Source organism: Helianthus annuus, chromosome 15 (assembly GCF_002127325.2).
Source record: "Helianthus annuus cultivar XRQ/B chromosome 15, HanXRQr2.0-SUNRISE, whole genome shotgun sequence".
Lineage (NCBI taxonomy): Eukaryota > Viridiplantae > Streptophyta > Magnoliopsida > Asterales > Asteraceae > Helianthus > Helianthus annuus.
The window spans coordinates 16,673,556-16,689,074 of record NC_035447.2 but is presented as its reverse complement, the minus strand read 5'-3'; the positions used below and the strand labels follow the sequence as shown (position 1 = coordinate 16,689,074).

At 42.2% G+C, this 15,519-nt stretch overlaps 2 protein-coding genes across 2 annotated transcripts; both read right to left on the bottom strand.

Moving 5' to 3' along the window:
• Window positions 1-70: 70 nt before the first annotated feature.
• On the bottom strand, window positions 71-5,503 carry LOC110910938 (protein OBERON 3-like). The gene is made up of 2 exons (XM_022155512.2): window positions 3,517-5,503; window positions 71-855 (listed from the first exon to the last, which is right to left on the bottom strand). The coding sequence occupies exons 1-2, from the start codon at window positions 5,318-5,320 to the stop codon at window positions 326-328; spliced, it is 2,334 nt and encodes a 777-aa protein (XP_022011204.1). The 5' UTR covers window positions 5,321-5,503; the 3' UTR covers window positions 71-325.
• A 7,639-nt stretch (window positions 5,504-13,142) lies between these two features.
• Window positions 13,143-14,648, bottom strand: LOC110913371. The gene has a single exon (XM_022158208.1). The coding sequence runs from the start codon at window positions 14,646-14,648 to the stop codon at window positions 13,143-13,145; it is 1,506 nt and encodes a 501-aa protein (XP_022013900.1).
• Window positions 14,649-15,519: the final 871 nt, after the last annotated feature.

The following is a 15,519-nucleotide window of genomic DNA, read 5'->3' as shown; positions in this document are numbered from 1 at the left end:
CGACGCAAGATAGTCTAAATAACTAATGAGAAACGATTAGAAATATCATCGAAAAGGCCAAATACAAGCAGTAGTAACCATCAAGGCATCAAAATACACAACTTCAGATTCAAAGGTATCAAAACATGTCAACAATCCTTTTATCAATCAAACAAAAGATGAATCACAAGTTAAAACCCTCAAAAAAATAAACCCCAAAAATCCAAAAAAAAAAAAAAAAAAAAAAAAGATTAAAAAAATACATCAAATCCTGCAAGATTACAATTATCACTACTCAAACCTGCAACAACAAAGAGTCTGACAAGACCCATATTTTAAGGTTAAATCACACCACCCATTGCCGTTTAGTTTTCTCCATTCTCTCCAACAACCCAGCAATCTCAGCTTGCATTCTCATCTTCATCTTGTAGTACTCGCAATGATCATTTTCCGAGACCTTAACCTCTTCCGCCTTCTTCTTTCTCTCTTCTTCACTTTCATGCAGATTCACTTTCGCTATCTTAACCGTATACTCTTCATCCAGTTTCTCAATCTTCGTTCTAATCATCCTCGTATACCCCTCTGCTTCTCTTCTTGCTTCGTCAGCTTTGTTCTGGAACATTCTAGCCTCCGCTTCTTTGATTCTCACGAGGTTCTCCACACTGTCGAATGCGTCTTTTTTGGATGGTTTTACGGACCATTCGTCCTCGATTACCATCTTATTGGTGTTTAGAGCTTTGAGACTGTTGTCGTCTGCTCTGCCACTTGATGAACCAGTGTTGTATAACGAGGTTTGATGGGGTTTTGATGGTGGAATTGGATCTTTTAATGACGGGTTTAAAATGGGAACGTCGGGTATCAAACCTGCATCTACGGCTGTAAAAAGGATTCATTAATAACAATGAGATAAAAAAAAATCATACCTTTTCTTTCATGTAAAAACTGACGAGTGACAATGTTTGACTACGAACATGGTTGGACAAAACTGTTGAATTATCAACTAAACAACTAGGGGTGAGCAGAAAACCGAAAAAACTAAACCATAAAAAAATGAACCAAAAAAACCGAACTGAAATTTACGGTTCAGTTACGGTTTTAAATTTTCACGAAAACCCAAAAAACCCGAACCCGATAACCCGAAAAAATCATTTTTTAACGTTTGTTATATATTGATTTAGTAATTATTAGTTTTACTCTTGAATGTTAAGTAGTTATAACAAAAACATTAGCATGTTTATATATCTTTGAAATGATTTATCCATTGCCTACAAGAAATAACAAAACTTAATATAAAAATTAAATGATTTTCAAAGTAATATAAAAGAAAACATCTTAATAAAAAACTTTGGAGAAACATAAAAATAGATTAGAAGTTAGGTTTATGCTATGCAGTTATAGCGGTCCAAAATCAAATAGCGGTCAAGGTCTGCTATATGATATATTGGTTATAGCTGTGGTATAGCGGTAATTTTTATATCATGCATATTTAATGTATTTATATATAGGGGATGGTTCAAATGAAAACCACTTTTATTGCGAAAACTCGAAAACTAACTAAAAAAAGCCTAAAAAACACACCAATTTTTTTTTTACAATTTTTTTATTAAAAATCGCTAGTTTTTATATATAAAAAAAAAACTTTTTTTCGAAAAAAAAAAAAAAATTTTGTAGTGCACATGTGTAATAATTCATACACTACAAAAAAAAAAGTTTTTGAATAAAAGTTTTTTTTTATATAATTTAAATAGCGAAAATTGGTATGCAAAAAAAAAAAATTTGGTATGTTTTTTAGGCTTTTTTAGTTAGTTTTCGAGTTTTCGCGATAACTAGTGGTTTTCATTTGAACCTTCCCCTTTATATATATATATAGGGTAAGGTTCATGCGAGAACCACCTTATTGCGAGAACCGCGAGAACCAATGTGAACACAACCTAAAATAGCTAAAAAAACCCTAAAAAAAACCTAACCCCCCCCCCCTCCCTCCCAAGCTAAAATGCTAAAAACTAAACCCCCAAAAAACCTAAAAAATCTAAAAAAATTTAAAAAAAAAAATCTAAATTTTTTTTTAATTTTTTTACTATTTTTTATGTTCAAATCGCTACTTTTAGTAGCCAAAAAAAAATTAAAATTTTTTTTTTTTTTTTTGATACTAAAAGTAGCGATTTTTATATAAAAAATAGTAAAAAAATAAAAAAAAATTTTTTGGGTGTTTTTTAGATTTTTTTAGGTATTACTGTTTGTGTTCACAAGGGTTCTCGCGGTTCTCGCAATAAAGGGTGGTTCCTAACGGATCTTTGTCCTATATATATATATATATTTATAGAGGAAGGTTAACGTACATTACGGCTTAACGTACATCACGTACGACAGGTAATTTCGCATGTTCATTTTAAAATCACGCACGTTATAACTCAAAAATCCAAAATCACGCATGTTGAAACACAATAATCACGCATATTGAAAACATTAGTCACGCACGTTGTCCTACGTGAAGTACGTTAAGCCGTGATGTACGATATACTTTTTCTATATATATAAATATATATATTGAAAAATATTAATTATAATATCAAAATTTATAGTAATATCATATTATCATGCAAAATATTAGTAGTAATATCAAAATCCAAAACATGAACTGAGGAAGTCCAGCGATTTAGAGATTTAGGTTTAATTTTGTTGAATGATGAACTGATGAAGAACCAGTGAATGAAGACTTTTGGTCTCGATTTAGGTTTAATTCTGGGTTTGGGCCTTTACTTTTGGGTTTATTTATAAACAAAAAGTTAATTGATATGGGCTTGACCTTGCTTTTGGGCTGATATAAGAAAAACCGCTAAAAGCAGTGCTACGACCGCTATACGGGTTTCAAAATAGCGGTCCAATAGCGGGATTTAGCACCGCTAATAGCGGGACCTCTATAAGGGACCGCTATTTGGACCGCTATGGGTTCGTATGTCCGCTAAGCGCTATAGAAGTGCTATAGCACGCTATTGACTGCATAGGGTTTATGTGAACGATGTTAATTAAAAAGGTTAAACATAATAACTTAAATGTAAACATCTAAGAAATATTATAAAATCTTGGATTATACTTTTTTTTGAATCTTACGTAATTTTGTTCCAAAAACCGAACCGAACCATTGCTAAAACTGAAACCGAACCGAACCATGCACACCCCTATAACATACACTCAAATAATTAAAAAAAAAACAATGATAAATATATTGATACCAAATCGATAACATAAATAAGTAATTATTTTCAACAAAAAATGTTAACCAGGAAAGAAACAATGCATTTAATAAAAAACATCTTTGACTATTTGTACGCATCTAAATTACTGTTTAAGCAACACCAAATACGAGAACCTTATAGACCCAACTCAAAATGAACAATTTACTGGTAATGTTTATAATGGGCAAGCGGGTACATTTTATATGAAAACATTCATAAACAAAACGACTGCAACTTTTACAGAAAATACGGGATGATATATGAGCTAAAATCAATAAGGAGAGTGCATTTTGAAACTTACAATTGAAGAACTGTAGGATGGTGATGCATACGTCAGAAGTCGACATTACTTTGTTCTCAAGTTTCGATATCAACTCGCCAGCCATCAAATGAAGCTTTTGCCCCTTAAAATCTTCACTCCCCCTAAAGATTTTCCTAACACAATTAAGCTCTTTGATTAATGTTTCCAAACCCCATTGTTCTGCACACGACCTGAAAACATCCTTAATGAACCCAAACATTTCAGAAGCATGATCACAACACGGACAATTAAACTGCATCTCTGTTGTGCCCGTGGGCCCTTTCAAGCTTGGACCGGGCTTTATTAGATTCTTTTGAATGCTACAGGCCGCGTGACACCAATGAGAGCATACGTCACACCCGACCCAACTGCAGGTGTTGTTGGCACAGTCGAAGTTCAGACAAACGGGACACATACACTCGCTACAAAAGCCTTTCTTTGTTGAGCAAATCTTGCAGTCACAGTCTTCAACAGGTAATAATCTTTTGCAATTTACATTCTTACACCTTTCCAGTAAAAAAATCTCGATTAGTTCATTTGTCGGAATACGATTTTGGACCGACAAGAAGCTGTCGAGACCCATTCTTATAGAAACCAAGAGTACAAGTTGGTTTCTATTTGCTTTTAAAAGCGTTTCACTAGTAAGATCAGATCTTCTCAAAAGCCGAAGCTGTAATCCAACCAATTCGTCTCTCTTTTCAGGGACCGTAATCAGTTTCTTCAAATACTCCTTTGTTGATTCAAACGTTTCATCAGGAAGCTCTTGAGTTATCTGAGCCATTGTCTGAACAGACTCCGATACAATTTCTCTAAGAATTCTCTCGGGTCTAGAAAGCTTACGCGACCTCACGAAATCCAAACTTTCGACCCCTTTTGTATTCTCAGAACCTTTCCCCCTCGAATCACCAGATTGAGTATCCATTTTCATCCTTGCTGGCAGTTCCGATGGAAAAAACGACATATTATTATCAGAACTAGTCCGATTCCCTTGCACCAACGCAACACCTCCATCACCAACCGGCCTAAACCGACTATGAACCGACCCATTAGTCCCCTCCCCACCATTCCAAATCTGGTCACAATCTCTCCTATGACTCCCCATCGAATACTCATAATTCTCAGTTGAATTTCGAGTCATCGAACAACTAGGGTTATGCGAAAACTGATGCGAATACGAATACGACATAGAACCAGTCGTAAAATCATTAGAAAACGTCGTTTGAGTATTATTACTGTTTGACCTCCCCAACGACTGTAAACTCCTCGTCGGCCTCAAACTCACCGACGGATCCCCATCCTGAACCCTATTCGACGCAGCCAACGACATTGAAGTATCTGGCAGAGCTAAAGACAGATCTAGGGTTTCCAATTTCGGCTTCTTTTCACTAACCATCCCATAACTCTCATCCTCTTCCACCTCTCGTTTATTCGAATTCTCGGACAACTGTAAAAAATCCCTCTCCACAAACCGATTCTCATCCTGATCATGCTTATTATCATTATCACTATTAATATTATTATTATTATTATCCTCAGAAACAACCAATTTTCCTTTAAATTTATCAAAATCAGATTGATTCTGACCTAATTTCGAATTATCACACAGATAGCTCAAAGTCAACTCCTGAGAAAGCCCTAATTTCGAGGATTTTGACTCCAAATTTCTACCAACACCATCATAATTATCAGAAGACCCTAATTTATGATCCTGATTCCATTGATTTTGGTCAGATGTGAGCTGTGTGAGCTTGGATTCAGAGTTTTGACCACAATCGGTTGAGTAATTTTCGATATCTTTTAACATATTGAAGATGAAATTGAAAGGTTACCTGTGGAGAGTTGATGATTGAGATGAAGAAGTCAACTGGAATCGAAGAATTGAAGAGGTGTTGAATGTTGATTTATTGTTGGTTGTTAATTAGGGTTTGAATTGTTCAAAGTCGCCATGACCATGAGTGTTGCGTACTGTCTGAAAATGTCAAAAGTGGTGTGTAAGTAACACGGAGAGAATCTTAGGGTCTGTTTGGTATGGGGTAATGGAATGGACGAAAGAATGGAATGGACGAGGTAATGGAATGGACGAGGGAATGCAATGGATCATTACTATTCCATGTCTTGTTTGGTTACCATGTGTGAATGAAACGAGTTATTATTGTGTATTGTTCGGTAGGCAAGAAAAACGAAGTAATCAAATCAGCGGTGAGTGGTGGTGGTGGTGGTGGTCGGTGGTAATGATTGTGGGTGGTTATAGGTGGCGGTGGTGGGTGTCGGCTGCGGCGATGGGTGGTGGTGGTGGTGGTGGTGGCGGCGAGTGGCGGTGCGGCGGCGACGACGAGTGGTGGTGGTGGCAAGGTGGTGGTTGGTGGTTGGTGGTGGGTGGCAGCAGAGGTGGTGGTTAGTGGTGGCGGCGGCGGTTGGTAGTGGCGGTGGTGGTGGCGTTGACGATGGTGGTGGGCGGCGGCGTGTGTCGTTAGCGGTTGGTCGCAGCTGTGGGTGATAACGGTGGCGAGTGGGTGGCGGCGACGGCGGTGGCTGTCGGGGTGAGGTGGTGGCGGGTGGCGGGGATGGCGTCGGTGGTGGGTGGTGGTGGTGGTGGGTTGTGGCAAAGGTGGTGGGTTGTGGCAAAGGTGGTGGGTTGTGGTGTTGTTGATGAATGGTGCAAGAGGGGATGGAATGGAAAAAAAAACATGGGGGGCGGAAGGAGTGATTTTGAGGGAATGGAATGCATTTTGGAATGGGTGATTCCATTCCATTGACCAACCAAACACCCTTTTCTTCATTCCCTCGTAATCATCCATTCCATTCCACCACTCATTCTTGCATACCAAACACTACCTTAGGGTGTAAGGGGTGCTCACCTAAGAGGTGAGTCCCCTCTATTACGCCCAACCAATCCTCGTGTGCCACGTCAACTCCCCTCTTAAACTCCCCTAACACCTTAAATTGATGGCGGCACTCCCCTCTTAGGTGACTTGGTTTTTATTAAAAAAAAAAAGTTTTGACTGGTCCACTCATCCTCTCTCCTCCCCCTCTCTTCGGTGAAGCCTCACCGGTTTCACTCCCTCTCTCTACCTCACCGCTATGTTGGCGGTGCTTGTCCCGCTCGGCAAAAGGGGTCCCCGCGTGGGTTTCGGTGGGTACCCCGCCCACCCTTAGATCAATGTTCGCCACGTAAGCGCCATTCAAACAGGACTATCCGGTTTGGGGACTACCCAAATTTAATAAAAAAAACTACTCCCCTGTCTCACTAAAAGTGTCATATTTTGAATTTTCAAAGTCTTTATTTATAAACTTTGACCTTAAATAATTTTGTTTGTGTTAGATAATAGTTGATGAAAGTTATATGATTTGAGTGTGTTTTACAAGTGTTTTTATCGGGTTAATTTTCATCAAGTTTTATATAACACAAAAAATATATAATTAAAGTCAAAGTTTATAAATAAAGACTTTGAAATTCAAAATAAGACACATTTAATGGGACGGAGGGAGTAATATATAATAAAGGAGGGAGAGAACAACTTGAGGGGCCCACCATCGCCAATAATACACCTCGTCACCAACGTCCAAATTTAGCCGCGACGAGCCGGGGAGGGGCGGTGTGGGACGACCGAGACGAACGGCGCCGAGGAGGGGCGACCCCCACACCCCATGATCTTATACAAGTGAAGTCGTAAGACCTTCTACTATGTTTAATTTGCTCTTTAAAGTCGGGGTAATTTTATTTACGCGTTGTTATTTACATCAACTGATATGACATTAATAAATTAAAATTTTTGTTATTTTTCTATAACTTTCGATATATAATTTTTACTAAAAAACGAATATGGTTTTGTGATGTGCTTATTTTTATCTACCTTTTGATATAAATTTTAGGGTAAATTATACTTTTCGTTCTTTATGTTTGTATATGAAGAAACACTGATCTTTACGGTAGTATCCAACTAGGACTTCAACTCTTGGCGATCCGAACTGCTAGCTGCAAAACAGAACACCGTTAGGACTCGTTACAGGAATGGGGTTATTCCTGTAACCACCCTCCGGCGTGAGAATAAGTCTCGGTTTGGGAGAAAGCATAAGTGTATAGAGAGAGAGAGAGAGTAAACGAGAGCAAGATGAATCATACCTTAGATGTTTACCTCTATTTATAGTTTACCATTAGGGTTTCCCTTAACTTATGATGGACCCCGATAAGTTAGGGATTTGCATGATCTTCCCAAAAGGGTGGGGATTTGGTTACGTGATTTATCCATGCAGAATAGAACATTCTAGAATAAATGTTTATAATTAATTATTTATAATAAAATAATAGGTAAATATCGGGTCGGGTTAGCCGATCCGGGTCATACCTCGTCATGTCCCCCCAGTCCGAAGTTATGAAATGAAATTCATGAAATCAGACTAAAAAAGGAAAAGTCAAAATTTCCCCCTTTGAGTGTAAGTTTCTCGAGTGGGGTACCATTGTGTTTTTTTGAAAAAATGGCGTCGATTGGAAAGGATGTAACAGTTTAAACATCATTAAGATGACAACTGTCTCCACCTTGCTCTGACGCGTGTTCCCGTCCGTTTGTCTTTTCGAATTCGAAAAGTTGCCATTCCGTATAAATAGAGTTCCTATTTAGGGTTTTAAGTTTCATTTCCTTCCTTGTGCACAACCACTTCCTTCAATTTCTTGAACCGAAAAATGGCATCCAAGGCCGACGAATCCTCTTCATCTGCCCCAGCAAGCTCTGATGCTCTGTATGTCAAATGGGGGCAGGCTTCGTTCAATAATCTTCTGCAAGATTACAATATTAGGGTGGAGTGGAATCCGGCGTTGCCGTTGAAGACAGACACGTCATTTCCGTTGAAGCAAGGTAAAATCACCATGTTTAGTGATTTTTTCAAGTTTTGCAACTTCCGTTTGCCGATCACTAAGTTCTGCAAGTTGGTCCTTGACCATTATCCCATCCATATTTCCCAACTGCATCCGTTAGGGTTGGTGAAACTCCGACAATTTGAGTTTGCCTGTATCGCCTTAGGGCATATCCCTGAACTCCTCGTTTTTAGGGCTTTTTCGTCCTTGTATGGAAATCCCTTTTTTTACTTTTGACAGAAGGGATACCGATGTATCTTGTTTGAGAGACATTCCTACCAGTTCCAAGGATAAGGACTGGAAGAAAAAGTTCTTCTATATTGATGCCGCTGTCATTCCCGGAGAGATGCAGTGGAGGGAGATGGGACCAAAAGACAAAGTTAAAGATGAAGCTCCTCCGAAAGATGCCTACGTGGCCAACACTCTGTATACGAAGCTATGTGGGCACCCTTCCGAGTGCACGGTAATCCCAGAGGGGGCGTTAGTAATGGCGGGAATGAGCCTGTCATGGCGTGATATAAAGCTGTATTCTTTTTTCCGGAGGGATGATGAAGGTATGTAGCTTTTGGCTTTGCATATGTTTTGCCAACTATATAAACTGACATGTGTACACATCACAGGTAAATGGAGATTGTTTGATTTTGTGGATCCTCCACGGAACGCTGCTTTAAGGGTCGCGGACCACGTGCTTGGTGAACTGAGCCAGATGTCCTGAAGATTCACTTGGAGCAGTTTTTGCTGCCAACTGTGCCGGCGGACCCAGCTGCTTATATTACAGTACCTCCCCCCCCCCAGCGGAGGAGGTAATGTTGTTGCCACAGAGAAGAAACCGGTCAGGGTAAGAATCACCAGGAGGAAGTATATGGCCGCGGGGGCAGGTGCTTCCTCGGTTAGCCTGACTGCACCCGCTGGGAGTGTTGCTGAGTTGACGAGTCCGACCCACGTGTTGAAAAAATGCAAGCCTATTACTGTACCTGCCCTTACTGCTTTCGAGGCTATGCAAACTGCTTATGCCTTGCCCCTTGGTAAATAATTTTGCCTGTGGATGTGATTGTGAACTTTGTGTTTCATGTTGCTGAACTTTTGATTTAATACAGGTTCTACAGCTGGGGTTCAAGTTGAGGGTGTGTCTACTTCCCTCATGACGTTTGTGGATACCATGCCTTCCGCCACTAGCGGGCCAAGCCTTTCAGAGCTTATATTTCAGGCGAGTGTTACTGCTAATGTCAGTTGTACCCTTCCGCCTCCGATGCCCACTGCTGCTGTGGCGATGACTACTAGTCCGGTGTCTACATCGCTGCCTCCCAGTATCACCCCTTCCTCCTTTTTTTGACTCTCCTTTCAGCGTTTTCTTTGCAACTGGAAAGGAGACACCTACAGTGTTTGCTGCTCACGAGGCAACTAGTGCTGGAGATACTGCCGTGAGTGATGCTGGAGGGTCCAGTAGCGGGATTGCTGATGACGGGACCCGTTTGGGCGATGATCTGTATCTGCCCACCATCAATTGGGATCCGAATGCGCAGGATAAGCTACCAGCCCTGATGGAAAATAGCTGAGTCCACAAGGTTGATCTTCCCTCCAGTGATTCAACACTGGGTTAAGCGGGCCTACCCCCCAGCCGAGTCAGCGTAGGGGTTAAACAATGAAAACCTGATGAATGCCACCATGGGGGATTCCGTTAGTCAGCCACGGAGGCTTGCCGAGATCCGGCGTAGATGGATGCATGATAACAACGAGTTCCATCAAGCGCGGGCTGCTATTCAGGAATTGAAAGATGAGAAGTATCGCTTGGAGAGTCAACTCCAAGCTGCTGGGTTGAGGGAGAGCCGGTTTTATCGGAGAAAAACAAGGCAGAAGATGACTTGAAATGGGTGACTGCCAACCTTGCTGAGAAGCGGATAATATGGGCTCGTGATATAGCGGAGAAGGACTGGGTCCTTGCTCATGCCAAGAGTGTGCAGGAGGAGCTGGAGCGTAAAGTTATTACTGAAGCCCAAAAGGTGAGATCTGAAATGTCTGCTCAGGTGGAAAAATTCCGAATTGACACTGACTTTGTGTCTGAGGTGCAGGAGCGGTACCAAGCTTTGACTGTTGAGGTAGAAACATCTAACGCCAAGGCCCGAGCCAAACAAGCTGAGTTGGAGGAGCGAGAAGATCAACTTAGAAAACTTCAGCAACAATGTGATTCCCTTGTCTCTGAAAGGAATAAGCTTGCTCAGTCTTCCGTCACCCATCACGCACGCCTTAAGGAGGCAGAAAGTGCCTTAGAGCAGTCAAATGCTGAGGTGGACAATCTGACTAGCCAACTGGCTGCATTGCGGGGTGACAGGAATTGGCTAATAACCAATGTCCTGGTTGGGGCGTTTGAGTATCTTCGTCAGTCGGGGTCTTTAACGTCGTTGTTGGACCGCCTCTCTGCCACGGCTTATCAATCCGGTCATCATGATGGTGTTTACAAGGGCTACTTTGAGTGCCAACAATCAGAGGAGATTACGCCCGAGTTCCACACAATGCGGGGCAAACTTCAGGGAGATATGGCGGATGCCCTTGAGGCGGTGTGCAACGATCCGCTACTCGCGTATGAGGATTTAACGAAGAACGTTGCTGAAGACGGCGTGGATGCCCTACGCCTAATGCTGGAACCAATGGAGCAGTCGAAGGAGGAATGAGTGTTTTCGTTTTGTTTGTTATGTACACTATTCCTCAGATATTTTGTATGAACACTGTTTTACTTGGTTTTTGCGCAAATACTTGATTTATTTGTCAGACATCTAATGCTAATGTCATGATTGACGACGCCGCCGTTCATCTGAAATATGGCTATTTGACATGTAATGATGGCTTTTTATTAATGGTGTTGTCGTCATCACTGTCACACCATTTAAACTTCTATAAATTAAGTTACTTTTTCCAAATTTGGTAATTCGAATAGATGAGCCGGAAGTGCTATAAACAGAGATTTTCCGACATCTTCCGACGACTGGATGCCGCAGATGGCTTGGTTCATATCCAAATTCCGTAGACGGAAGAAATGATCCAAGGGAGGGAGGTGCTCTACGATGATGCTTTACCCTGGGTTAGCCGGTCTTGTAAGAGCGTCGTATATGAGGAACCTGCAAAAGCTGATGTAGGTGTGGCCTCACTAACAGTTGATATTCTGATGGGAGCGTTTCCACCTGATCATGTTCAACGTTGTGAACTGGTGTATGAACGGCGTCGCGGTGGCCGTTCCGGTAAGGACCTAGTTGACGATCAGGAGGTGGTGGCTCCTCCGGTGGTTGAGGAGGATTTCAGTGACTTGATAGTTGATCCTCATCCCTTGGAATATTATGGTGTGGCATTGTACACCCCTGCAGAGGTGAGAGCAATGCTTTCCAAGAAGTAGTTGTTTTAGAACATGTTCGTTTTTTGGTTCCCGTATGTTGGTATTTAGCAACAGGGACAAGTACTTGGTTTTTGTAAGATAGTTGTATGTATTTATGACCAAAATACCTATCTTTTGTAGTGGTTAATGTATCTATTACCAAGATACCCACTCTTAGCGCTGTATATTTTTGACCCTTTGACTTATATATGAAAAATATTTCGTGTCAAGGATACTTTTTTACCGTTATGTGCAGTTTAGATGCGATGGTAATTGTTTGTACCGTAAAGTGCAGTGTAAATGCAATGGTAATTTTTATTTTATATGCAAGTAATGAGGAAACATAATAAGAAGTACTTTTATTAACTCAAAACTTAAAGAGAAAGAGACATCGTTAGAGATGAATTACACTTGTTTGTAAAAAGAAAAACAATCAAACCCGCCGTTAGGGGCAAGGCCCTACATATAACATTTTCTCAATTGGGTCGCGTTCCAACTACGAGGGACCGCGGTACCATCTAGTTTAGATAGGCGGTAGGCCCTTTTGCCTAGGTCTTCTTGGATAACGTAAGGGCCTTCCCAATTGGGTCCTAATTTGCCCGAGGGTTCCGCTCTGCTGGCTTCGTTATCACGCATGACGTACTCGCCTTCATTGAAAGTATGTTGAGCCACGCGCTGGTTATAGTATTTTTCCAGAGTTTTCTTGTACTTTGCCTCGCTGATGGCGGCTGCCTCACGCCTTTCTTCTAGCAGATCTAGGCCTTCCCTTAGGAGCCTGTCATTGTCATCATTAGTAGTGAGATGCCGTAGCGAGGGCAATCCAACTTCCGCGGGTATCATTGCTTCCGCGCCATAGGTTAGGCTGAAGGGGGTTTCATTGTTACTTGTCTTAGGCATTGTTCGGTGTGCCCAGAGGACATTCGGTAGTTCTTCCACCCAGGAGCTTCCTTCATAACCTAGCCTTCTTTTTATGCCATCCAGCAAACTCCTGTTTGCCCGCTCCACCTGGCCGTTTCCTTGGGGATGTGCTACCGATGTGAAGATTTGTTGAATCTGAAGTTCTGCACACCAATCTTGCAAGACCCTATCGGTGAATTGCGTTCCATTATCACTTACCAAGTATAGAGGCAACCCAAATCGACATACTATGTGCTCCCAAAGGAACTTTTTGGCGTTTTCAGCAGTTATTTTAGCCAGAGGTTTGGCTTCAACCCACTTGGTAAATAGTCGATTGCCACAATAAGGTACTTTAGCTTCCCGGGGGCCAGCGGGAATGGTCCCACGATGTCAACCACCCATTTCTGGAAAGGCTAGGCCGCTGTGACTGGGATTAGATTGTTCTTGGGACAGAGTGTTTGGGGAGCAAATTTTTGGCAACTACGGCACCTTCTAAGTTCCTCTACTGCGTCTTCATGCATCCCGGGCCAATAGTACCCGACGCTGTGGATTTTGGCAACAACTGCCCGGGGTCCAGCGTGAATGCCATATATGCCAGAGTGTATTTCTTGGATTAGATATTTTGCCTTTGCTGGGGATACACACCGTAGTAGCGGTCCCCAAGTATGACTTCCTGTACAGGACGCCATTGTTGACTTCATATTGCAATGCCTTAGTTTGGATATTTTGGGCTTCGCCCCTGACGGGAGGTAATTCACCCTTTGTGAGGAACTTTAGTATTGGGGTGTACCAACAGGGTTCTCCTGCCGCAATGGCGGAAACCTCCCGGGGTTCAATAGAAGGTATTTGCAATGTTTCTACCTTTACTTCTCTTTCCATACCTGAAGTAGCAAGTTTGCTCAAGGCGTCTGCTATTTGGTTTTTTCCTCTGTGGACGTGATTAAGCGTTACATTGTCGAAGGAAGCTATGAGCTCCTTAGTTTTAGACAAATATTTCGCCATTGATTCGTCCTTTGCCTTGTAAGTTTCGTTTACTTGGTTGTTGACCAGTAGAGAATTAACATACGCGTCAACTCTTGTTGTTCCCATAGATTGGGCCATCCTCAAGCCCACGAGTAGCGCCTCATATTCTGCTTCATTATTGGAGCATTCGGAATCAAAACGTAAGGCATACATCAGCCTTACCTCATCTGGGCTTATCAGCATTAGACCTGCCCCGGAACCTTTCCCGCTGGATGATCCGTCGGTGTAAAGTTTCCAGGTTTGTCTGGCTGTGCTGGATTCCGGGATATCCTGGATGGCGGGATCCAGTATTGTTTCACCCTCAGGAATTTCAGCCAAGAAATCGGCGATCACCTGTCCCTTGATTGCTGTTCGCTTTCGATATTCGATATCCAGGGCTCCCAACTCGATCGCCCATTTAGCCAATCTTCCAGAGATCTCTTGCTTATGCAAAATTTGCCATAGCGGGTAATTTGTTAAGACCTGCACGCGATGCCCTTGAAAATATCTTTTGAGTCGTCGAGTGGCGTGAACTAGTGCTAGGACCAACTTTTCGAGTGTTGGATCCCGTGTTTCGGGTCCCGCCAGAACTCGGCTGATGTAATATATAGGTGTTTGCTTCCCATCTCTTTCTACCATTAGTACCGCGCTCACCGCGTTATGAGCTGCTGCCAGATACATTTTGAGTAATTCTTCTGGGTATGGCGCTGTCAGCATGGGTAGTTTCTCGATAAAACATTTCATGTCTTGCAGGGCTTCTTCCGCTTCGCTGGTCCACTTGAAGTTTTTCTTGTTAAGGCAATCTTTCAACGTCTTTATGAATGGCAAAGACCTCTCGGCGTGTATTGCCAGGAATCTGTTTATAGCCACTAGACGCCCATTTGACGCTTGTGCCTCTTTCAAAGTCCTGGGAGAGGGCATCCGCGTTATGGCGACGACCTTTTCCGGGTTAGCTTTAAACCGTCCCGGGTGACCACTACCCCCAAGAACTTGCCCTCCTCTACCCCAAATGAACATTTCTTGGGGTTGAGCTTAATATTGTATTCTCTGAGCTTTTGGAAGGTTTCCTCAATGTCTTCAAGCATTTGTTTTTCTTCCCTGCTCTTGATTACCAAATCGTCAACGTATACTTCTAGGTTTTTGCTGATTTGTTTTTTGAAAGCCTTGTCCATGAGCCGCTGATAAGTGGCTCCAGCGTTTCACATGCCAAAAGGCATTTTGGTATAACAAAAAAATGCCCACATCGGCATGAAACACCGTTTTTTCTTCGTCTTCTCTGGACATTTTGATCTGGTGATAACCCTTATAGGCGTCTAAGAAACACTTGTACCTATAAGTGAGCAGAGAATCAACCTTGAAGTCCATCTCAGGCAGCGGGTAGGCATCTTTGGGCCACGCTTTATTCAAATCCTTAAAGTCGATGCACATCCGCCATGTGCCGTTCGGTTTTTTGACCATCACAGGGTTTGATACCCATGTGTGATACTTTGTTTCTCTGATAATTCCAGCTTCAACCAACTTTCGTACTTCTTTGACTACCGCTGCTTTTCGATCCGGAGCCATGCTGCGTTTGCCCTTTGCGACGGGTTTAATGCCCGGGAGTGTTGCTAGCTTATGCTCTGCCTTATCTCGGGGTATCCCAGTCATGTCAGAGTGCTCAAAAGCAAAAATGTCGGCGTTCCTTCTCAGCAGCTATTTCAGGTTGTTTTTGACCTCAGGGGAGAGGTTGTCACCTATTGTTACTGGCTGATCTAGATGGCGTGTGCTTAATACCCACCTTTTCGGGCCGATGGCGCCGTTAGGCCCTTGACGGCATCTTTTGGTATTTAATACTTCTCCCAGCTTGTCTTGAAATATTGTTGCGATACCCCGCGGGGTGGGAAACTTC

What these genes read in the sequence shown, in the direction of transcription:
- LOC110913371 (XM_022158208.1), bottom strand. Translation starts at nt 14,648, where the DNA reads ATGTTCATTTGGGGTAGAGGAGGGCAAGTTCTTGGGGGTAGTGGTCAC.
- LOC110910938 (XM_022155512.2), bottom strand. Translation starts at nt 5,320, where the DNA reads ATGTTAAAAGATATCGAAAATTACTCAACCGATTGTGGTCAAAACTCT. An exon ending in CATCCTACAGTTCTTCAATT is followed by an intron (nt 856 to 3,516) that starts GTAAGTTTCAAA and finishes TCCTTTTTACAG; the next exon opens with CCGTAGATGCAGGTTTGATA.